The 23,570-nt window shown below is 42.7% G+C and overlaps 1 protein-coding gene across 4 annotated transcripts in view; it reads right to left on the bottom strand.

Annotated features, from left to right (window-relative positions):
* Nucleotides 1-23,570, bottom strand: part of LOC122829716 (adhesion G protein-coupled receptor L1-like) — a 58,632-nt gene that overhangs the window by 10,453 nt on the left and 24,609 nt on the right. For 3 of the 4 annotated variants that reach the window (XM_044114481.1, XM_044114484.1, XM_044114482.1), the window contains 17 exons: nt 20,666-20,785; nt 15,601-15,814; nt 13,934-14,043; nt 12,958-12,972; nt 11,432-11,639; nt 10,079-10,343; nt 9,659-9,998; nt 8,332-8,610; nt 6,367-6,470; nt 5,993-6,178; nt 5,857-5,895; nt 4,420-4,600; nt 4,173-4,295; nt 3,112-3,329; nt 2,809-2,982; nt 545-757; nt 202-422 (listed from right to left, as the gene is read on the bottom strand). In XM_044114481.1, coding sequence (XP_043970416.1) covers nt 202-422; nt 545-757; nt 2,809-2,982; nt 3,112-3,329; nt 4,173-4,295; nt 4,420-4,600; nt 5,857-5,895; nt 5,993-6,178; nt 6,367-6,470; nt 8,332-8,610; nt 9,659-9,998; nt 10,079-10,343; nt 11,432-11,639; nt 12,958-12,972; nt 13,934-14,043; nt 15,601-15,814; nt 20,666-20,735 — 2,960 coding nt within the window. In that variant the 5' untranslated portion in view covers nt 20,736-20,785. The remainder of the gene's footprint in view (nt 1-201; nt 423-544; nt 758-2,808; nt 2,983-3,111; nt 3,330-4,172; nt 4,296-4,419; nt 4,601-5,856; nt 5,896-5,992; nt 6,179-6,366; nt 6,471-8,331; nt 8,611-9,658; nt 9,999-10,078; nt 10,344-11,431; nt 11,640-12,957; nt 12,973-13,933; nt 14,044-15,600; nt 15,815-20,665; nt 20,786-23,570) is intronic. The other variant, XM_044114483.1, reaches the window with a different exon arrangement.

Below are 23,570 nucleotides of genomic sequence, written 5' to 3' on the forward strand. Positions count from 1 at the left end.
TTCCCCTCTCACACTTTTCTTTGTTCATTCTTGTTGTTGCTTTTTCTCTCTGCTTATCTAATTGGTTATTTTGCAGATCAAAACTGCCTGTAGTGGTTGTTTTGTGTGCACTAATTGGTTTCTTTAAAAAAAAAAAAAAAAAAAAAAAAAAAGAAGAAGACAGTAGGGAAAACAGAGCAATTCCCACATTCACCAACTTACGCCGTTTTTGAGCCGTATCCTCTGAAGTCGATGGCCGCCGACACGGCCACCACCAGCCCGGGCACAGAGTACCCACAGAGGTAAAAATACTTCCTCCTGGAGTTGCGTCCCTCGAACACTTCCCTCTGCAGAAGGTACAGCTCCACTGCCTCCAGGCACAACCAGCAGAACACAGAAAGCAGCGAAAAGTGCAGCAGGCCAGCGGTGATGGAGCAGAGGACCTGAAAACGGGAGTTCAAAATGAGCAACCACAAAAATAATAATAATAATAATAATAATAATAATAATAATGATAATAATAATAACCAATTCATGCTGATTTGTCTGATATCAAAGCACTGACCGTGTACTTAGTCTTGTTGGCACCGATTAGGAAGATAAGTTCTGTGATGAGCAGGTTGGCCCACAGGTTGCAGTGAATGGTGCTGTGGTCAGTGTGCCACGGCGCCCCCTGGCAGCAGAGGGTGATAAGGCAGGTAGCCAAACACACAAGAGCAACGGCGATGCCGACCCAGGAAACCACGTAGACCAGAAGCTCCTCCACACCGGCGCCGAACTGTGAAGCAAATGTCGCAGCGGGGCGTCGATTGACGTGTGGAAAAACAACAAGAACGAACGAATGCAGAGGCAGAACGTTGGTGCAGATCCGAGAGCATATGTGGATGTATTGTATAGTGCTTTGAGCTGAGTGTGTGTGTGTGCGTGCATGGGTGTGTGTGTGTGTTTGTTACATAACATCTATTTATGTGAATAAATCACAGCTAATGAAAAGAACATCTTGCAGGGAACACTTAATTTAATTTCATGGCAGGACAAAATATCCAACGCCTGCTCTGAGTCTGATTCCCTCCTTTATTTACAGACCACAGTGTCAGTCTGAGCTCTCTGAGTAAGAGGAAGAAATAAGGCAAAATTTGGCACATGGCTATCTGACAGCAGTGACATGTCTTACAATCAACTATTGTAACACGTGTAAAAAAGAACTTGACATGCTTTATCAATATTGGAAAAAATCAAACCTAACTCAAATTTAGAGACAAAATTAACTGCCCACACTGGATTGTGTAAAATAATTTTTAAAAACCCTTTCAATCAGTTCCTCTCTTATTTCTAGAGCTGTAACGATGCCTACAACAACTCTCAGGACCAGACCAGAAACGATATCGAGTTCATGGGAACGAGATGCTGCGCTTCAGGAACGCCTTCGTTCTGCTTTTTTTTTTTAAATTGACTTTACAATAAACTCAACAAACTGATGTCTGGCGTCACTCTGCTGCCATTTATTGTTCCAGCTCGGAACCGAATGCAGTCAAATAAACGTGTTAGCTCTGTTATTACGCCGTCCTCAGGAGGAGCCAAGCTGACGCTAACAGGCCGGTGCTCATGAGGTGTCAGGCACCTCAATGAGAAACGTTGTGACGTTTTAGGTTCACACCAGGAAAGTCCAAGCAAAGTCCTCTTGGACCAAAAGCGGATTTATATTTTTCATCCGGTGCAGTTTGCATTCATTTTGGGCTTCTTTGCGGCAGAACTACACTTTGTAAACAAAACCAAGCAGGTGAAAGTCATTCCTCCTGTTGGACGGAGATGATGGAAAGGAAACAAACGTGGAAGTTTTGCTCGCTGCGTTTCTGCTGTGCACAGTTTTGCCGTCTTCAGAACTGCGACACCGTTGTAAAGAGAGCGCCTCGTGCAACGCAGGGTTTCACAATGTGGTATTTCTCATTCTGGAGCGGCGTCAGCAGATGCTGCCGCAAGCCGAATGAGACGAGAAGCTCCTGACCCACAACGTGCTGAGCAGCGAGCGGCGCATCGGGCCTCAGTTCAGTTCAGTCGGTGCGTGCAGAAGCAGCGTTCCAGAAGTGAACCACACAAGGGTTCGCTTAGAAGTGAACTAAAAACCACCAGTGGGTCTCAGGCTGGTTGATTGTCCAGGATTCGCTTCAGTGAGTGGACAAAAGGTCCAGACCAAGGTGGGGAAACGAGCTCTGGTGCGTTTAAAACGCATCAAAATGTACCAGGTGAAATCACTAGATCTCGTACAATGATGTTTATTTTGATATTTATTTCACTTGCACTCCTTAATAGTAAGAATTTTAGAATGAGCCAACCTTTAAGTACATTTAAACCCCATTTCATGAAAAGAAAAACAACAACAGGAAGTGTGTTATTGTCGCACCAACATGCCTGGTGAGGAGGATGCTGAGAGGGCCATGTTGGGGTCTCCATAGTAACCATTAGATGTTTTCTTAATGCCTAATGATCGCTTAGGGAAAATCACCTCATGTCCACTATTAAGTACATTGGACAGGTTTTGTCTGTCAAAAGCCTTGGGAAACTTCCTGCGTAGCATCATGAACTCTTTCAAACAGTCTCAAGTAAAAATCTGGCGGCTTCTGCCAGGAAACTGAAAGCAATCACTGGGTCTTTCTGCTGGATGACTTAACGCAAAAATCATTAACCAGACACTAAATTCCTTTAATGGCCGTCTCAGTTACACAACCTAAACCCTTGGCGTGCTGGTTGCTCATCTCTACCGGAGGCCCAACAAACTTGTCCGTGTCTAAAGTTGTATCCAATGCTGTCGTGTGCAGATGTGCAACTTACAACTGGTTGCTGGTAAGTCATGAGGACCGCGTAGCTGGACAGATGGTTGCACGCACAAGTCGTGTGCGTGTTGTTGGTGTGCAGCAGGCGGCAGCCCTGCGTGGACCACCTGCCGCTGCCAGAAACCCCCGAAGCGTTCCAGAAAGAACAGTTGGGACCAAAGTGATTTTCCAGCTGCGGACGAAAATAAAAACACGGCCGAATATCCCGTGAGAGGCTGTGAAGGAAACTCAGGACCCAAACAGGAGGGATTTACTCTATCTTAATGTTAATTTGGACGTAACTGGATGCAAATAAACATACCTGGAGATGTCTGAGAGTGAAGATCACCGGCGCTGTGAGGTACACCCGGTTGGTGCCTCTGTGCACAGAGGCAGAGATGACGTGGGAGTTGACCACCAGGCTCCTGCGCCGGGGCTCTTGGCCTTGGGCAAGTCCCAGTCCCAGACGCAAAGTTGAGTTCTGGGTGGTGAGGAAGGGGCCCAGGTTCTTGAAGAGGGAAAGGACCAACTTCACCTGACCTGCAAAAGCCCAGGCGGGAAATCACTTCGTGAAGCTTAAGAGAATTAGGACTGAAACAATCAATCAAATCAATCGTGGCTAATCAATTACTGGAACGATTGCCAACTAATTCGATAATCGATTAATTGTTAACTAGAGTGTCCAGACTCAAAAAGAACAACACTCAGAGCAGTAACTAAGCCAAAACTGTACAAAAAATATACACATTTTGCATTTAAGATGAAAAAAATATGTCTTTGTCTGTAAAGATGGTCTAACCAAAACTCTTACAAAGTGGCATTTCAGCTTCACCTGGTTCAAATTCTGTATCAAAAATATATATATTTTAAACACCGTTTGCTATCCTGTTATTAATCGGTTGCTTCCAGAACTAATCAACAAATCAGCCCAACGCTGTACGTCAAACAGAAAGCCTCTCGTCGTGTTGATGTTAGCAGAATCAACACTCCTAACATCATGGACATGCTGATGTTAGCAGATGTACAAATACATCTGCATTTGTAGCAGACGCTTCATTTGCTACAAATTATGAAACGTACGTTAAAAGATTGCTATTGTTATATTTTAGGCAATAAATGTTTATTTATTTGTTTGTTGTATCTTTTAACGTATTTCTAATATTACATAAAAAATCTGCAGAAAGTCCCCATTTTTTGTTCCCAATTAGTCGATTAATCATCAGAACAAGTGATAGAACAATCGATTTCTAAAATAATCATTAGTTGCAGCCCCAATGAGAATGTGTTCAGAGATTTAAAGCAAATATTGATACAGAGACAAGTAATACTTCCACTGACCACCGTGAACATTCGTTAAAACCGATTTTTCGCGGTGCCACTGACCGTTGTTGCTGTACTGCTGCAGAGCCTGCGCCGATATCTGCAGGATGCTGTCGCTGTCATACAAGTGTGGAAATGTCAAGTCCTGTATGTCAGCCTCAGTATTTAGTACATACACTTCCAGATCTGTGAATTGGAAAAAAAAAAACCACACAAAAAAAACAAGAGTAGACATATTTGTGGATGAGTACAGGATTCTTGCAGGCAGCATCGGGGGGGAAATGTGCAGGAGAGTGGAGAGTCAACGTGCCGACATTAGGCGCTCTGTCACTGAAACGGCCCTCGTAGAGATTGTTCGCCAACAGAAACGCTCCTTTCTCGACGGCGTCCAACAGCAGCGATGCAGAGCGGGACTGGTCCAGGTTGCTCATGTCTGCCCAGGACACCAGGGCTTCAGGACCCAGCAGGTTATCGGCTATCTGAACCACAGCCTGACAAAAACACATACACACACACAAAGGTACCTGTCAGTAGGTCTGTCCATCCGTCTGTGCAGAAGTAGAAGAGGTACTCACATTCTTTCTGTCAACAAACTTCAATGGATTCACACTGATGAGTCTCAAAAATCTCCATGCACTCGTAACCTGATCTGTGCGTAAATGCAGTTTTGTGTGTGTGTGTACCAGGCGACTTGTTGTGGTTAAAAAGTTTGTGTGACCACATATTTACAAGTACCTGGAGTTACGCGCAGATTTTCTTTTTACGGTTTACAAATCATGTTTCACAGACACAACTATCCAAAGTTACACACAAAGATGCTTAGACGGGTTGCAAATCCAGTGTTACACACGCAGATATGTTTCACACACGCACAGGTATTTTGAGACTATTTTCACTCCATAATAGACCAACACTAAGTACGGTGTAAATGGGAAATGGAAGAAAATTCTAAATGTAGTTGTCTTTACTTCCAATGAGACAACACTTAACAGAACCCTCTTCTTCTTTCAGGTTCTTCTTTCAGATTATGTTTTAACAAGCTTTGTGCATCAGAGAAGAACTCTTTGTCCGGTCTTGTCTCATAAACGTCTCAGCATGTTGTGACATTCTCTTCCCATTCACAGATGGATTGAACACTGGCTTCGTGCTTAAAAGATAATTTCACGTACTGCACAAGGTTTAACTTCTCCACAGTTTGATCTCGGACCCGTCTGCTGTGTTTCTTGGTCTGGCAGGATGCTGTTTGCTCCCCTAATATTATCAAATAAACCTCCACAGGACAGCTGCGTTTCAATCCCATTAAAAAAATAAAAAATACTCATGGCTGCCCGTGATTGTCGTGGTTTCATGAAGAATCTGTCATTCCACCATCATCTCCAGCGGTTCCAGCAGAACAGAACCAGCCTAATTTATCGGACTGTTGAGCCTTTGTAGGTCTCCGGTTAAGAAGCGATCCACCGGCTCGGCTTCCTGAGGTTTTATGCAGATGACAGAAGTTGCTCTTGTGCTGGAGGTCTGTGAGTCGAAAGGGAGGGTGAGAGTACAGGACCCTGTGGTTCTCCGCCTGGTGAGACACGCAGTCTAACCAGCAAAGCGATGTTCGAAGGCGTCTGACAATTTATTTTGGGGAATCGGACTAAAATCCTCAGAGAACACGTTGACGTTTGTGATAACGACCTGACAAAAAGCCATAGCAGGAAAACTATTTTCCTCACCGTCCCTCCATTCATCCGCTCATCGCTCTCACCTGAACATATGCTTTGCACGTTCGCTCTCTCTTCTGCAGCTGAAAGCAGAAAAAAATTGAAAGAACAATTCAACCCACCATCACTGACATTTCCGCATCTCATCTCCACTAAAGGTCACCCACGTTATAAATTTACCTTGTTGTAGTTGCGTGCGGCTGACTCTTTGTTGGCTGGTCTCAGGGCCTGCAGCTGAGAGTCCAGGATGTCCAAGAGCTGCTCAATCAGCCGCACCGACATGCTGATGTCACCGGCGTAGATCCGGCCCCGGGTCAGGTTGACCAGCTCCCCGGCGATGTTGGCCGCGTTTTCTCCGCTCTTGATCTGGACGGGAGTCAGGAGGTGTTTGTGATGTCAAATGTTTTGACATTTAAAAGACAGAGAGACGGATAGGGCGATAAAGAGAAAGAGAGAGAGAGAGAGAGAGAGAGAGCTGTGGGGCGTTTGCTCAGCTTGTTTGTGTTTGTGTGTCTTTGCTCGTTAGGGTGTGTGTGTTTGTGCGAGGCACCGACCTTCTGAGCGATTTGGCTGACCCAGGGAGAGGTGCAGTTGGAAAGGTCAGGCCCTTGGGAGTTCCAGCCCACCGGAGACGACATACACTGATAGGAGGCGATTCCTGCGGCGGCAGCAAGGGGGAGACAAAGTCAAAAAAAAAACAAAAAAAAAAAAACTAGAAAGCAAAAACCAGGTCTTACACACAAAACCCAAACCCACACCTTCTCCTGTTTTCAAACTGGAGCTCATTGCATGCTACTACTACTACTACTACTACTACTAATAATAATAATAATAATAATAATAATAATAATAATAATAATAATAATAATAATAATAATAATAATACACAACAAATTAAATTGTTTCTGCATTCAATTTAAGATAATATGAGCCTGAGCAATAAACAGAAACATTTTAAATGTCTCCCGATCTGAGCCCAGATTAAAAGTGTTTGATCACTTGATTACATTAGCAGAAACCAGTGAGAAGCTAAAGGAGAAGACCTGAACCAAATCCAGCTCCTGTAGCAAAGAAGCTGAACTTCCATCCTCTCTGCACTGGGATCAGACAGATTCCCAGTGATAAAAGCAGAAGTTAGCGATTTGTATTTCCATCCTGGATGCTGCAGAGTGTTTATCTTTCCAACAGTGACAATGGAAACGAGGCTCATAAACACGATTTGAAGATAAATGCAGCTTATAACTGTGATAATATAAAATACTTGGACGTGAGTAGGGCTGTAACTACCAATCATTTTAGTCATCAGTTCATTTATTGATTATTCTGACAATTAATCGAATAATATGATTCAAAAATTGTCACATTCTGCAGATTTTTCATTTAATTGTTTACATTTTATGATATTAGAAATATAAACGACTGGATTCCTGTTTTAAACAGGAAAACACAACAACTTGTCCTTCCTGTGGCGTGAACGCGATCATTCGTAAGAAATGTTGAAAAAACTTTCAAACATCAACATGTAAAACGTGGGAAGGCCAGCACTTTCTGCTCCACTTGACATCAATACATTGTAGGGCTTCATCACTTTTAGATTAAACGATTAATAACGGGCAGCAAAAGGTACTTTTTCTGATTTTTTATTTATCTTTTATCAGAATTTGAACCGGTTGAAGCTAAAATAATAAAATTTTAAGCATAACATATTTACAGACAAAGATTAAATGCAAAATGTACATATTTTTTGTACAGTTATAACTCAATTACTGCTGTGAGTGCGTTGTTCTTTCAGCATTTTGTCTATTTTGAGTCTGTATCCTCTACTTAACGGTTAATTGATCACTAAACACCCTTTGACAATTATCTCAGTAATCAATTCGTTGTGATTAATCTGAATAACGGTTTCAGTCCTAGACGTGAGTCTGAATCGTTGAGGTTTTATTTAGAGCTTGTAGCAGCTTTTCTTTTGCGTATTGAAATTGTTCTAAATAGTTTTACACGTTTAGACTTTGTTGCCTGGAGGACGCATTATTAAAAACAAAACAACAAACTTCAACAAAGTTCAGTGTAAAACTGTGAATCAAGCCAGATTTATATCACATAAACTTATTAAAACATCAGTTCATGGCCAGTCACTCACACTTCCTGCAAATTAGGTGAGACAGCATCTCCACCTGGTTCGAGTTCACAGATAAAATACGGCGATGCCGCCCCAGTGTAATCGTCAACTCTGTGCTAAATCCGTGCTGAAACGATTTGACATGATTATCGAGGCAAAATGCACCACAGGATTATCGCCATAATCTGCATCACAGCGTCTTCTCAGAGGGAGGGAGGGACGGAGAGGCAGCTGCTCAGTGAGAGGAAGAAATGCCAAATCTGGCGTCTCTGCACACTGAAACTCCTCTCTCGTTTTTTTGTTTTCCCGTCTCGTCAGGATTCAAAGAGAGGACACCTGACTGCGTTTCAAAAGGAAACGGGATGCACACACACACACTAAAACACACACACACACCTACCCAGAGACCCCTTAGGGCAGGGCCGCTCGACCGTCTCTCCCTTCAGAGTCGGAGGCCACTGAACTCCTCGCGCAACGCGGCCCTCGCATCCGCCCACCTGACCGGGCCCGCCGGGGGCCAGCGGGACCCGCAGCGGAGGCCGTGGGGTCAGCGGGACCATGGCTGTGATCGGACCCCTGTTGATGACGCCGATCGGGTGCGAGGCCGACGGGCGCACCGGGGTTAGAGCGACTGTGGCCGTGTAGGACCGCACAGTGGTCATCAGAGAGGACAGGGGACCTGCAGGGACAGAGACAACACGCCGTCCCGTCCTGACGGGTTCATACTCCGTGACAGTTCTCACATTTTGCTATGTTTCGTCCCCAAGCTTCAGTTTACATTGTTGATATTTTCTACATAGAAGATAGATGAGACAAGGGTTTTAAAAAAGGTTTTTCAGAGAAACAAAACAACTAAAAAACAAAGGCCAGCTACGCGTTTGTGTTTGCATTTATATTCAAATTTTTGCTCTGAAGAGCAACTTTTTGTTGAATTATGAGGTGGACCGTCATGATCGAAACGTTCCCAGGAATTATTGAGGTAATCGATGAAATTGTTGATGTTTGGCATTTTGATAATGCCAACATTTGCTCTCTGAAAGAACCCTTAGAGAGAGCAAACATTCAAACTGTTTAAATAAAAAATAAATAAAACAACCAAAAAAACAATAAAGATAACAGAACAAAAAAAACAACCAAACAACATACACAACTGAAACCATAAACGAACCAGAAGATGAAGTCTGTGAATAAAATTCATGTAATCATCAGAATGGAAATGATCATCTAAATTTATCTGCCAATTACTGACTTATTGCTTATTTATGGGGCCAAACGTCAAGATTTTTCTGCCCACATTTTTATGTATATAATCATTCAGCTTCAGTTGGAAACAAATGTTTGTGAAGACTAATCAGTGGAATTTAAATCTGGGCTTTGACTGAGCCACACAAATATGCTTCTTAATCTAAACCATCATCCGACCAGAGCACCTTCTCCGTGTCTGGCAAACTGCAGCTCGTCGAGCTGGATTTCATTTAGAGGCATCAGAGTAAAGGAGGATGGATATGAATGAGAAAATGAATGCTAGACTCGCCATATTTTTATTGAAGTAGAAATAAAAAAGCAATATATTCTCTACTATCCTTTTCAGAGCTGTTCACTTCCTCGTGTTGCTCAAATCCAAATAAAACGCACTGAGGTTGAAGGTGATGCCTTTGAGAATGTGAAAAGGCTTTTAATTCCCAAGTATATTTATATATGCAGTGAAACATAATTTATTTCCTCACCTTTAGTTGGTGGTGGCGGTGTGAAACTCAGAGGGTAGCGCAGCATGTAGTAGTTGTTCCACACGTACAGCTGGTTGTCTCTGGGATTGTAGTCGATGGAGGAGATGTACTGGTACGGGTTGGGGAACGGTATCTGGACGGGCAGCTCCTGACCCCGACTGGTGTCGTAGGCGTACACCACCATGTTGCTGCTGGCGCGGCCGTCCGCCTGGCCCTCGTCGTCCTGGAAAACGGAGCGCACCGCGTAGAGCACGCCGCAGGCCATGAAGGCGTTGCTGGCGCCGCGTTTGTCGAAGCCCGTCGCCCAGGTGCCCTCGAAGCGCAGCGTGTACGGGTTCACCTGGAATGAAACCCAGCGGCGCTTGAGCTGCTTTTCTTTCCGCGCCGCTCCTGCTATCGACGTGAGTTCGGTCCTCCTACCTGGCTGACCACGATGCGCCCGTTATTGGCTTCTGTGGAGTAGATGACCCACAGCCCGTTCTCGTCCACCGCCAGATCGATGTCCGACTTCCCTCCCCAGCGGTAAGGAGAGGTGTCGTGGTAATTGGCGTTGACAACCACCGCCTCGCCGCTCTTGATGCGAGTGCGCAGGTCGTATTTGACCAGATTGCGAGTTCGCTCCTTGTTGTAAAACACAGCTCCGTCGTACACCACGAAGCCCGTGCCGTCCACACGACTCGGCAACCTGGGACAGAGAAACGCATTAAAGAGGACGGATAATATCCATTTCTTTTGGTATGTGGTCAAACACTACAAGTCATCCTGTAAGTTAGGTAATATAGCTGACTTTTTGAACCTTTTCCAGGCCAAAATGATACGTCTACGACATTGATTTTTCTTTATTAACAGCTTTTTTCATACTAAGATGTTTATAACTATGTCACATAAGAGAAATTAAAAAGTTTACCAGTGGCGGTACACTTAATTTAATTTGAAAAGCATGTTATTTATACATTTTAGTTAAACTGTCTTGTTTTTATTAGAGAGTGTTTGGGCCAGGCTAAGAAAAATGGAGTAGAATATGGAGTAGTCAAAGTATTGCGAGAATAAAGTTGCACAACAGTAAGTAGAAATTACAGGGGAATATAGTAAAATAACACAAGAAAAAAGACTTAATAATGCAAAAATTAAGCCACGCTGTTACCAGGATAAAGCCACAATAATCTGAGATAAAGTTGTATGACAAAAAGCCATAATATTACAAAAATAAAATCATAACATTAATGTCATAAAATTAGTAGGGACGCAATATTACCAGAAGAAACACGTAAAATCAAGAGAAAGAAGATCTGGAGACCAGCTCGTCATGATTTTATGAGAATAAAGTCCTAATAATACAAGAAAAAAGTCACGTGACACACACCCGTGTTGTACGTTGGTGAGCCAATGACAGTTTTCCACTCTGGTGTTCAGATTCTGTTCTATTCTATTCCAGAGAGCAGAATTCACCATGTCATAAATTACAGGAATTTGTCCAGGTCCCGATGAAGCAAAGCCTCTTCACACCATAACTACCATCTTTGACTCTGTATTTAATCATTTAACATTCTGCCACTCTTCTATGCCAGATGTATCAAAGCACACAGTTTCAAAAAGTCCCACTTTTGTCTCATCCCTCCATGTAACATTTTGTCTCATGATTCTTCTTTCTCCTGGAACAATTACCCACTGCCGCATGTTCGATGCTTTCCAGGACGGGTTTCTGTACGTGAATGCTGCTGGTCCAGCAGTAACCAGAGCCGGGTCAGGGCGGCAAAACAAAAACAGACTCACTTGTAGGTGGTGGTGACTCTGTTCTGTCGGAGGTCGTCCCACGAGGCGTACTCGTACAGGACCTCCGTTCTGTACGGCGTCCACGGCATGACGTACAGCCTGTCTCCGGCCTGCAGGGGGTCTTTGCACCAGGCGCCGGACTGATGCTCCGCCTCCAGGAGCGAGGAGTCCGGCTGGATGCTGAGAAGCGAGCCGGGGCACACGAAAACTGAGAGCCGGGCGTTAGGACAGCAGGTGGAAAGCAGGATGAGAGAAACGGGGAAGAGAACGGAGGCAACGTAAGAGGAAGAGAGGAAGGAAGCAGAGGCAGGTGTGAGGAGGGGAAGAAAAAAAAAGGATGAATGAAAGCAAGAGGGCGGGAAAAAATGAGTCGAATCATAGACGATGATGCAGAGAGATTCGGAGAAAAAGAACGGGGAGAAGAAGAGAGAGATTTAAAACACCTCTGACAGAAGGTAACAGAAGAGACGAATAAGAGTTGAAAAGTCACACACTGTGTGTGTGTGTGTGTGTGTGTGCGGTGATTAATACAACAGGGACACTGCAATGAAAGTTGTATAAGCGCATTTTAGTGTTTTATGTGTGTGCGTGTGTTTGTGGGTATTCGTGTGTGTGTAGGGGAGTGAGGGGCGAGGGGGGGGGGCGCACGGAGGGGGTTAGTGCAAAAAGAGTTAAGAAGAGTGTGAGGTAGAGTCAGGGACGCAGAAGGCGGGGCTAAAGTTTGCCTTGAAGTGAATGAGAGGGCAGGTTAGTTTACGCCGGGCACAACGATTGGTCCACCCACATGTCAATAACTGCATGGACACATATGTAGACTGGACAGTCCCACACTGGCATGCAAAGAGGCATGCATGCACACACACACACACACACACGCACACACACCCAGACGCATTCTTGCATGTAAGCGGTGCTTGGTAAGCACGCACACCCAGACGAATAAACAACCACACACACGTTTCGTCTTATTTTTCCTATGAAGATAAATAAGGGGCTCTTCCTATAAGGGAAGAAAAGGGAAAATAAGCATGACGAGGATGACTGGAAAAGAAGGAAGGAGGAAAGGAAGGAAGGAAGAGTTGGTAAAGAAGGTGTTCGTGTTTGTGCGACCAGTTGTGGGGTTTTTTGTGTGTGTGCACAGAAAGACGAAGAGAAAGAGGAGAGGAGGAAGAGAGAGGAGGAGAGGTGCAGAACCTGGATAAAATTGGATCAAAAAGACGGCTTTGGATACAACAAGAGATGGATAAAAATGTGGAGAGTAAAAAAAAAAATATCAAAGAACTGCGTGAAAAATGAAAATAATTAAATAAATGAAAAAAAAGAAGAAGGGGGGAGGGCGAGGAAGAGGGGCAACATCCAGCATGATTACGAAACAACGTCCTAGGGTTGGAGGAGGAGAGAAATGACAGGATAGAGGAAGAGGAGGAGAGTAGAGAGGTAGAAGAAGAAGAACAACAAGAAGAAGAGAAAAGAGGGGGGCTTGGGGGGTAAGGAGAGATCAAGATGCTACAATGTTTTGTCTTTACCTTTTTGGTCCACTTCTACTCAAGCATAGGAAAAAAAAGAGGGAGAGAAAGAAAGAAAAGTCAGAGGGTGAAAGAAGGGGGGAGTGAGAAAGAGAGAGAAAAGGAAAGCAAGCAAGAAAGAAAGAAAGAAAGAAAGAAGCAAAGACAGGAGGAAAAAGAAAGAAAAAGTTGCACAGATAAAGATTTCGGAGCTCATTCTCACCACAAACATTATTGTTCATGTAAAAAAAAAAAAAAATAAGAGAAAATTAAAAGAAAAAAGAGAAAGATAAAGAAACTCCAACATACTCCGCTCTTCGTCTCCCTCACCCCTCACCACCTCCCTCCACCCTCCTCCCCCAATCATCCCCCCGTTTTTTCTCCCTCCCTCCTCCCCCGATCTGTTCTTCCCTCAATCAGGCTCCTGTGGAGAAAAGAGAGCAACTCCTGTGGCGTGAATCTGCAAAAGAGAAGCACACACACGCGTGCACGCTCAAGCGCATACCCCCCCTCACACACACACACACACACACACACATGCGCGCGTTTGCAGACACGCGTGACATTTTATGACAATTTGCAAATGCCCCACGGTTTGTTTTCCTCCCTTTCCCCCCTTTCTCAGCACTCCCTGTCCCTCCCTCTCTCTCCATCCTACTTTCTGTTCATGATTCACACACACCAACATGCACACACACTCTTCCTGAGAAAAAAAACATCTCATAAAACATCTCACTTTAAAAACATATATAAATATATCCAACAGTCTCTCAGGGAAATAGCTGACATCAGAAGGTGAAAGATCAAAAATCAAACCTGCATCATGACATAAGTAGGTTAAATCTGTGTTTTGTGTGTGTTACTGTTTATTTTTTTTGTTTCGTGTGTGCGCGTGTGTTTTGTGTGTGTTACTGTTTATTTTTTTAGTTTCGTGTGTGTGTGCGTGTGTGTGTGTGTGTGTGTGTATGTGTTCAATTGCATATTAACGCGTACTCACTGTAAGGGACGCACTCGTACTGGATCTCCAGGTACTTGTACGTTCCGGGGCAGGGGTCTGGGAAGACGTCGACCCCGGCGACCACCACACACTGAGTCCGGTTGTTACATCTGAGGAACAGAACGGACGGATTGGGATTGATGAATCGGTCGATGAAGCTGATCGGAGTTGGAGGGAGGGGAAGAAAAAGGAAGTCGAGGGAGTAACACAGAAAAAGAAGAGGCGAAGGATGGGCCATTTACCTTCTCTCTCTCTCTCTCTCTCTCTCTCTCTCTCTCTGAATATTGATCGGTTCTTTGAGGAAAATGCTGCTGAGTGCACAGCTAGCACACAGCTAAACATTCTGCAGTGCTTACACACACACACCTAACACACAAGGCTGAGTATTGGTTTGGTGTAGTGTTTCCAGCTAATCCACATTTATTATGTACGGCAACACACCCACCCGCTGCGCACAAACCAGTAATTGCGTTATAGAGTTGACCTGCTTCCACCCAGAACGCCCTCACATGTTTAAATAATAAGGTCATAATTTGCAGAATTTCTGGAGTTGCTTAAATGCCTCTTTGATGTTTTTTTTAAATTATTATTATTATTATTATTATTATTATTATTATTATTATTTTGTCATGAAGCGGAAACGAAACTGAGTGCTTTTTTGTCTTGACTGGTGACAGAAAGTCGCGTATAACTGTGACACGTAAAAAAAAAAGAACACAAGGTTTTTGAAGTTTTGTGTGATTTTTTAAAAAAAGTCTTAAAAGTGTGGCATGCACGTATTTGTGTAGAGCCCCTCTCAGTGAAGTGTTTGTAGATGTAAATACAGCTGGAGGATCGGATCTGAAGAGAGAAAATGTTATTACCAAAAAAACATGGGGTCAAAACTATTCCATCTGGTCTTCGGATCACTTCTGTGTACACGATTGATAAATATTTTTTTTAAAATTAGGATGTTCTCAGTACCTCAGTAAACTCCTGTGTGGGCTAGTTTGTTTTCAGTTCTTCAGTTCAGTGAAAGGAAATGTTTATTCCTCAGCACACCAATAAATTCAGGAAGAGTTCATGCACCTCACTTTGTGGGAACAGTTTGAAAATGGCTCCTTCCTGTTCAAATGTAAGCAAAGTCCATAAAGACGTGTGTGGTAGAGCTGGACTGGCCCGCTGGCAGCCTGACAGAAGACTGTAGTGACGAATTAGAACCAGCTGACAAAAGGTGCTGGAGCTCAGCTGGGGTTGCTAGGCAACGTTACAGTGCCTGTGGAATATGGCATAACAACTGGGAGATACCAAAAACTATTAATTGTTTAAGTGTGTTTTTTAGGAGCTTTGGCTGTTTTTAGACGTAGTTGAGATGCAAAAACCTGCAAAATGTACATTTTACATCACAGATCCCCTTTAAGGCACTTGCTTGCACTGGATTTCATCTGGAAGCTGGATGCGCGTGCGCCTTGCATTTCAGATGTTTCCCTACTAAGAGTAAGAACATTTGAAAACCGTATCTGATTTTTGTTTTATTTCACTTTGCAGTTTCGTGCTGTTTTCAGTTGGCCCGTCAAACAAGATCCCAACACGAAACAGGAAGTTCTTGCTCGCAACGTGACATAAGGTGAGGTGCACATTATTCCCCTCGCCGAACGAACAAATCACACAGCTCAGCGGACACAAACCTCTGGGACATGATCTTTAGGGCATCAGGAAGGTAACACTGTGTGTTCTCCATCTGGAAGGGGTCTGCGTCACAGATCTTGTCGTCGGTGCGTCCATAATTGGCTGTCTCCACCATCACAACATCACTTCCTGGGCAGCGCAGCTCTATGGGGTAGCCCTCGCACGCCAACTCCCTGCGCAGCAGCCCGAACGGCATGGCGGCCCGAGACATGGCTGCATGGGAGAGAGAGAGAGAGAGAGAGGGAGAGGGAGAGAGAGAGAGAGAGAGAAAGAGAGGGAGAGAGAGAAAGAAAGACAGAGAGAGGGAGAGAAAGAGAGGGAGGGAGAGAGAGAGAGAGGAATGGAGAGAGAGACAATAAGCAAAGAGCGCCGTGGCAAAGGAATGTATGGTGGAAAATGTAGAAAGACAAAAGGAAAAATCAAATTCATGACCAATTAGCAATTATTTGAACAATTTTAATTCTAAAAATTGTTGTCGCAAAGGTGCTAAAATAAGATGATTTTAAATACAGGCGGAAAATCATGGACGTACTGTAAATGAATAAAAGAAATTTTAAAGAAGAACATCTTCATAATGCCTTAAAAGAGGCTCATTATTCCCTCGAAACGCTTGAAGCTCACCATTTCTTTGACATTTTTTTTTTCTTCATATTTTGAGCTTAATGGAAATTGAGTCAGAAGGACAAATAAAAAACACTGAGCGTGACTCGTGAAGCCAGTGCTGCACTTTCATGATGCACAACATCTAAAGATGGCAGAGAGATGTCCAAATGTTTACAGTCATTTTGGATTTTTATTATTATTATTATTATTTTTATGCAAAGTATGATTAAAACCACAGAGCAAAGGTGACCTTTTAAACAAGATTTAAAAACAGTAAGCGATAGCTAATTTTCATAGATAGCTAATTAGACAACTTATCAGGAGCGTACACACTAACCTCAGAGTGTGTGATGACATGTAGAAGAGATTTTTAAAAATGGTGGGAATGCCTTTTAAACTTTTGAAACCAAGTAAAGTTATCACAAAAAAAAAAAAAAACACATTCTGAAGTGGACAGGAAGCCAGTGACGAGACATCAAATCTGGAGTCGTGTGTTTTCTAAAAAAAATCATTTAGAAATATCGCAGCAGCAGCATTTTGTGAACAGTCAAGACAAATTTAAAGAGAGTTACAGAAAACTAAAGGCTCTCCGTAGGTGTGGCGGTCTTGTGAAGAAGAGAATTCATTTTGGCCAGCCGCCTGGGGTGAAAAACAAAAACAGGATTTGACTCAACTTTGAGGCGGGAGTCGCTACTACTTTTAAATTTAAGCCACCAGAGTGAACCTCCATCCCCTCTCAGGTGGCCAAGGCAGTTCAGAAAAGGTTGAACAGAGGGTGCCATGTTGAGCTTGAAAGGAAAATAAACTTGGCAGTCATCAGCATAAAAAATGAAAGGTTGTGGTTTATTAAAAAAATAGCGCCAAGAGTTGATAAATTAATAACGAAAAACAAGCGGCTTGAGCACAGAGCCCTGCGGTACTCCCCAACGGAGAGAAACTGGAAGGGGGCAGAAAAGAGGTGTAAAATGAGCAAAAACTGCTGGACCAAAGCCATTTTTTTAATTTTATTTGCCAGCAGAGTTTGAGCAACAGCATGTTTAAAATCATTTGGAGTCAGACTGATGTTAATAATGGTGAAAATTATGAGGTTCAACTGGTGGAGAACCCGCCGTAAGAGTCCGGCAACCAGTTTCCGTAAACAGGGGCGGGACGCAGCAACGCTGTTTTCGTTGCAGTAAAATATTCTTTTAGTGAGAGCGGGGAGAAAAAAAAAAGTTGGTTTTAAAGATGCCACAAAGTTTTAAATACCTGTTTGTGACAAGAACGTAGAGGCCCACTCCGAAGCACAACATGAAATACTCAGCATTGCTTGCAAAGAGGAAACATTAAAACACTTTGTTGTAATAAAGACGGAGACATCTCAAAACTAAGCTTGTAGTCTGTAGTTTGCACAAATCTAAAATGCAAACAAGCTTAAGTCATAATTCCTCTGTTAGGCGGCACACAACCAGATACGTTTTAGCGCTCGATGTATTTACACTGAAGCGTCAAACTCTTTAAAATGCTTTCTTTCTTTAATCGAAGGGTCATGTTTCTTCTTGTAATTCGAGACGTTGTTTCGTAATCGCTCTTCAAATTTCAATGGTTGCCGACTCCCAAATTTAATTGCGATTCCATGCATGCAGTAGCTGTGGAGAGGATGCGTCAGAGAAAACCTGGTGGTGGCAGCATTAGGCTGCGGTGATGTTTTTCTTCAGCAGGAGAGAAGAAGCCGATCAGAGTTGATGACAGTGATGGACGCCACTAAACAAGGTTTGTTTTTTTCTCCTTTTCGCTTCATACCTAAGCACTTCTTCACGTCGGTCTATTGCGCAGAATCCCAACGAAAAACACACAGAAACTTCTTGTTGCAGTGTGAAAACTATGTAAAAGTTCAAGGGTAATGGATTCTTTTCCCAAGTCAGTATATGTGACACTTTGCTTAAAACCGACGGAGGGAAGGCTGCAACGCCCCGAGACTGCGCATCAGGCTTTAAAGATGAAATCCACATTGAAATTCCAGCTTGGCTCTCGCTGGATGAGCTGCCACTCGCCTTCCAAGCCTGATAAAATGCATCCGTCACGCCTCTTTTTAGCCACACTTTAGTGCTCCCGTCAGTTTCTGAGCCTTTAGTGTGAGATGCTCTAATAGGTGGACATGCAGCCTTTTTTTGGAATCATGTTTTTTGGGGGGAGCTGTGATTAATGTTCCTGCTCCAGGTGAAGCAAACACTTAAGCTTTTTTTTTTTTTTTTTTCTTCCATCTGAGGACACGACATGAATAAATCCTGGCAAATTTGAGCTTTTTTGGTAATGAACACCAACGACTAGTAAAGAGTGAATTTTTATTGCGTACTGGTTGTGCATTTTGTCACACTCGAATACCAATGTGCAGGATTTAAGTGAAAAACGTGTAAAGTGTGATTTAAAGAAAGCAAATGTGGCATTACAAATCAACTTTTTAAATCAATTTTACTACAGAACTTCAGGTTCACTGCAGGCGTTCTGTGTCGGGTTATTTTGGTTTCACCAGCCCTCGTCCTGCGCTTCGAAAGGAGCACCAATATTCATGCTAAAGAGACATTTGCATGAGAAATTGAGCCAGCTCCTCTTAATTACCTGTTCTGATTTCATCAGTCATTAATTACCATGCCTGGGAATATTGATACACGCTAATGATTCCCCTGTGGATGCTGTAACAATTTGCTCAGGTTGCCTAATTCAAACCCTGCAAAGATCAATGTTGGCCCCACAAATCAGTTTCTTAATGATTATAAAATATATTTTTTTTTAAAAACAAGGTGACCTGGACTGCAACTGCACTTTGGATTCTGCATGTCATCAGATGTGATGAGTTTATTAGTTTATTAGTTTTTGTTGTTGTCTTTTGACAGAATGAAGGACTTTTCTGTCAGAAGGTGCCAAGTTTCCATTCCTCCCCTTGAACGAGAGCCGTATTGTAGCACGAACTGTGCAGAGTGAATCTTTACACGTCAGGAGAAAATCCCATCATGGTTACCCTAATTCAGTTTCCCACATCGGCTCCAGCATCGTGCACGCGTGGCAGGGAGAGCGGCTCTTGAGATTCGGTCCAGGAAGGCCGTGCCAGCGTCGCGTTGCGTCGCGTCGCTGTCCACGGTGCTGAACGGCTGACCACGTTACGCTCTGAGCGTCTCCAACTTGCATACTTCAAATCTTCCTATGTGTGAGCTCGTTTTCATGCACTTCTGTCATTTTTTAATGTTATTTTTGTTTCATTTAAAAACCACATGTTTATCCCCTGGCCTTCTGGACAAAGGGGGTTATTTTGGTTTCATCTATTCTCCTTATTTAAACCTGTGTTGTTGTTTTGTGTTTAGTTTTTTTGTTTTGTTTTTTTTTTTTACTTTGTCACTCCTTTAAACAAACCCAATTGTGACGTTTTACTTTGCTTGCTGTACAGCACTTGTTGTTTTTAAGGTGCTTTATAAATGAATGTGACTGATTGACTGATCTGTGCTGAGGTCACCAGGATCCACAGATCTTACAACAGTGGAGTGGTTTGACCCTCAGACCGCTGTCAGAAAAATCACCAGTAATTACATGTGGAAAGTTTGGACTTTCAGGAGCTTCCATTCACTACAGGGTTCATTCAAATACCTTTTAAGAGCTCAAAAACCTAAAGGCATGAGAAAATAACTCTGGGCAAGACTTAGAGTTTGACAGGGGATTTCATCATAATAACATTTTGTAATCACTGTACTGATGCAACAGATTGTGTGTAGAAAACTAAGTTTGGCAGTAAACGCTGCCAATCAGAACTTAGGCAAAAATAACACAGTTTTAGTCCCGAATTACAATTTTTGTTTTTGTCACAGTTCTGATTCACTTGTGTGGTTAAAAAAAACCCAAATAAACAGAGGCTGAGCTCATCACAGACTGTCTGACTGACTGAGCGGGCCTTTACTGAAATAGTTTGCCTTTTGTAATGTCATAAAGTGGGTTCAAAGGTAATAACTGAAGCCAAACTTACAACGCACTAATCGTTGAGATGATTATTGGAATTGGCTGATTCTTAGCAAAACCAGCTTCAGTTGTAAATGGAAGTTAAAAATTGTAATTTGATCCTTTTCTACGGGCAGAAAAACACAAAGTCTTGTAAGGAAACGAACTTTACACAGATATAGAGATGTGACAGAGACTGTGTCCAAAGAATATCAGCTTGACAGCGAGAATATTGCGGTGCGTTTAAACCTTTGTGAGTGGAAATGAACTGATTGCATGAGCTTTTCAGCTGCTTCCATTCACTAGTACTCAACCTTCCCCAATCTCAGTAAAGGGACATTTTCTGGTGACAGAGCACATCAGGGTAACACACAAAATTGAAAAAGAAATGCAAAGCTCTAACTGGATATCTCTCTAATTTTAGCACTTTGAAATTCAGTTTCACCACTAAATGTTTAAGCTTTTCATTTATTTGCTTTTTCTTACGGTCAAACTTACCTTGGCCAGAGGGGGCGACTTGAGCCAGGGTGAGAACACCCACTGCCATGCACCACAGGGACACGGCCATGCTGGGCAGGAAGAGCTGGGACTTCACACCAGCAGCTGCAATTTGAGACGCTGGAGAGGGAGACAGAGAGAGCATCGGTAAAAAAATGCTCTCTCAGGCATTGTCTTCTGCACTACAGAAGACAATGCCTGTAGTGCATTGTCTTCTGTGTGTGTGGGTGTGTGCGTGTGTGTGTGGGTGCGTGTGTGTGTGTGTGCGTGTGTGCGGGTGTGTGTGTGTGTGTGTGTGTGTGTGTGTGCGAGCGCGCTCGTGCAGGATGATCGGTAACCCACACAGAAAATGAAATGGATGCACGTGAAACAACATGGCAGAGCAGGAAGGGAGACAGAATAATAGGGAGAGGCAGAGAGCAAAAAAGCAGAGATAACAATTGAACAATCTGTGCAGTGAAAAATCACTCAATCTGCTGCTGCCATGGCGACGGCGCAGGGCAGTCTCAAGGAGAAAGACGGGGGGGAAAAGGGGAGCGAGGAAGAGATACGCCGCCTTTATTTTGTCTGGGAGGGAGGGAGAGCGTTATCAGAGAGAGTTTGTGTTTTAAGTCCACAATTAGCCAGAGGCGAAACCGGCCGCTGACCCATGAAAGAGCCTTAATCTCCCACCATCACACCATGTCTCTCTCTCACACACACACACACTCGTGTGCAGAGGCAGGCGGCTACACTCAGTTTAGGCCACATTTCATTAATCCTAAATAAATGATGCTGCAGAGCCGGCCTCATCCACAGCGGGCGTAACAAGGTAAGCAGCTGACTGGAGGCCAGGGTGATCCCAGGGCAGCTTCATGAGGGGGGAACAGAAGGGATGCAGGCGAATGAGCTCCAAGAGAACAACAGTAATATGATTCCTGAATATAGGCTGAACTCTTGGCCTCAGACAGAACGGCAGACAGAGGCTAAACTACAACATGCGCCGGATTGCGTTTCTTCTTCCTGCTTGGCATGCTAATCGGCGGGCCGCCGCAGTGTGGTCGGGAGAAGAAGCGAACACGGTGGCTGGAGGAGCGGCAGCGTGTGGTCCATGCTGCTTTTTGTTGCCTAATTAGAACTTTTTACTTGTGTAATCTTTGACCTTGTCAGCAGCTGCGGTCCTCCTGGGGATCAGAGCCTGATTCTAATGAGGCGAAAACATCATTCCTGAGGTCCCGGTTGGAGCCGAGGGGTGAAGCGAACGGCTTAGGTGGAAGTTATGACACGAACAGATAATTGTAAAATAAATAATGACTAAATAAATAAACTAGGGGCAGAGCACGGTTGTGAACGATGTGAGAAAGTGTTAGTGCAATGCAAAATATCTGTCAGCAGCTTTGGGATGCTTCTTTATTTTTGGCAAATATATTTGTACCTTTAACAAAAGTATTCCTTGATATATATATATATATATATATATATATATATATATATATATATATATATATATATATATATATATATAGATATATATATATATATAACAAAAGTATATATATATTTAACAAAAGTATATATATATATTTAACAAAAGTATATATATATATTTAACAAAAGTATATATATATATATTTAATGTCACATTTTGTAACACCTTCAGAATGAAGTATTTCTCATCCTATGTAAAGTACAAAGTACGCCATATAGATAGATAGATAGATAGATAGATAGATAGATAGATAGATAGATAGATAGATAGATAGATAGATAGATAGATAGATAGATAGATAGATAGATAGATAGATAGATAGATAGATAGATAGATAGATAGATAGATAGATAGATAGATAGATAGATAGATAGATAGATAGATAGATAGATAGATAGATAGATAGATAGATAGATAGTATTTGCAGACTCACACAAATCATAATCAGAGATTGAAATGAATTTAAACATCATGAAACGTTACTTTATTTTGAAAGACCAACACTGCTGCTTCCTGCCTGTAATCCTGGCTGCTGTGCTTTGCTCTCAGGAGGGAAGTAAAACTTCAGAAAGAAAGATACCTAAGGAAGGTTAAATTGAAGGCCTATTTAGTTTAAGCCCATGAAAACACCCTTAATTTTAATGTCTGTCGCATATGAACAACAGTAATGTAGTTAATTAATGTAGGTTGGGCTCCATAATATTTCAGATACTCCTGAAGGTTTCCTGATTCGTATATTAAGTCACCTGTGTTGTGAAGATCCTAACATCCAGACCTAAATCCATTTAATAGATATTCACTGTCCAACCTGACTGAGCTCTGGATGTTTTGTGCAAAGCTGATTGAAAGACAAACCAAGAGATTCATAAATGCACCAGCAGTGAATGTTGGTTAAGAAAGCGTCGACTCGGTGAGACTGAATGCAAATTACTCGTAAAGAAATTTTGATGACATAAATTTCCAAACGACTTTACAGAAAAGTGAAGCTTTGTGTTGGTGTATTGTATAATATCTTTATAAAAATACACATTCTAGTTAATAAGGCACATGTTTTACCACGGATTATTTTATATGAATATAAAACTTTATATATATTTTTTATATATACAAGTCAAACCTGTTCTTTGTATTCTCCTGAATATTTTTCAGGTCCGTGTTTTCACTCTGAAAAATGTAACCATTTGTCTGCCTCCTGAGGAGTCCTTCATTTATTGGGATGCTGGGAAACATTTTTTACCCTTTTCCATGAAAAGAAAGCTTTGATTATTCACTGCTGCAGTCCTGAACAGACCGCTGGGCTTTTGGGTTTTTCTGACCTCAGGTTTCTCACTTTTCCTCTTGCAAACTGTCGACCAGACTTCTATGGTTCCCACTCTCTTTGTAGATGTGCCTTGTTTTATTTTGACATTATATTTTTGGAGTGAGTTTCCTGTATTG

This window comes from Gambusia affinis, linkage group LG04 (assembly GCF_019740435.1).
Source record: "Gambusia affinis linkage group LG04, SWU_Gaff_1.0, whole genome shotgun sequence".
Taxonomy (NCBI): Eukaryota; Metazoa; Chordata; class Actinopteri; order Cyprinodontiformes; family Poeciliidae; genus Gambusia; species Gambusia affinis.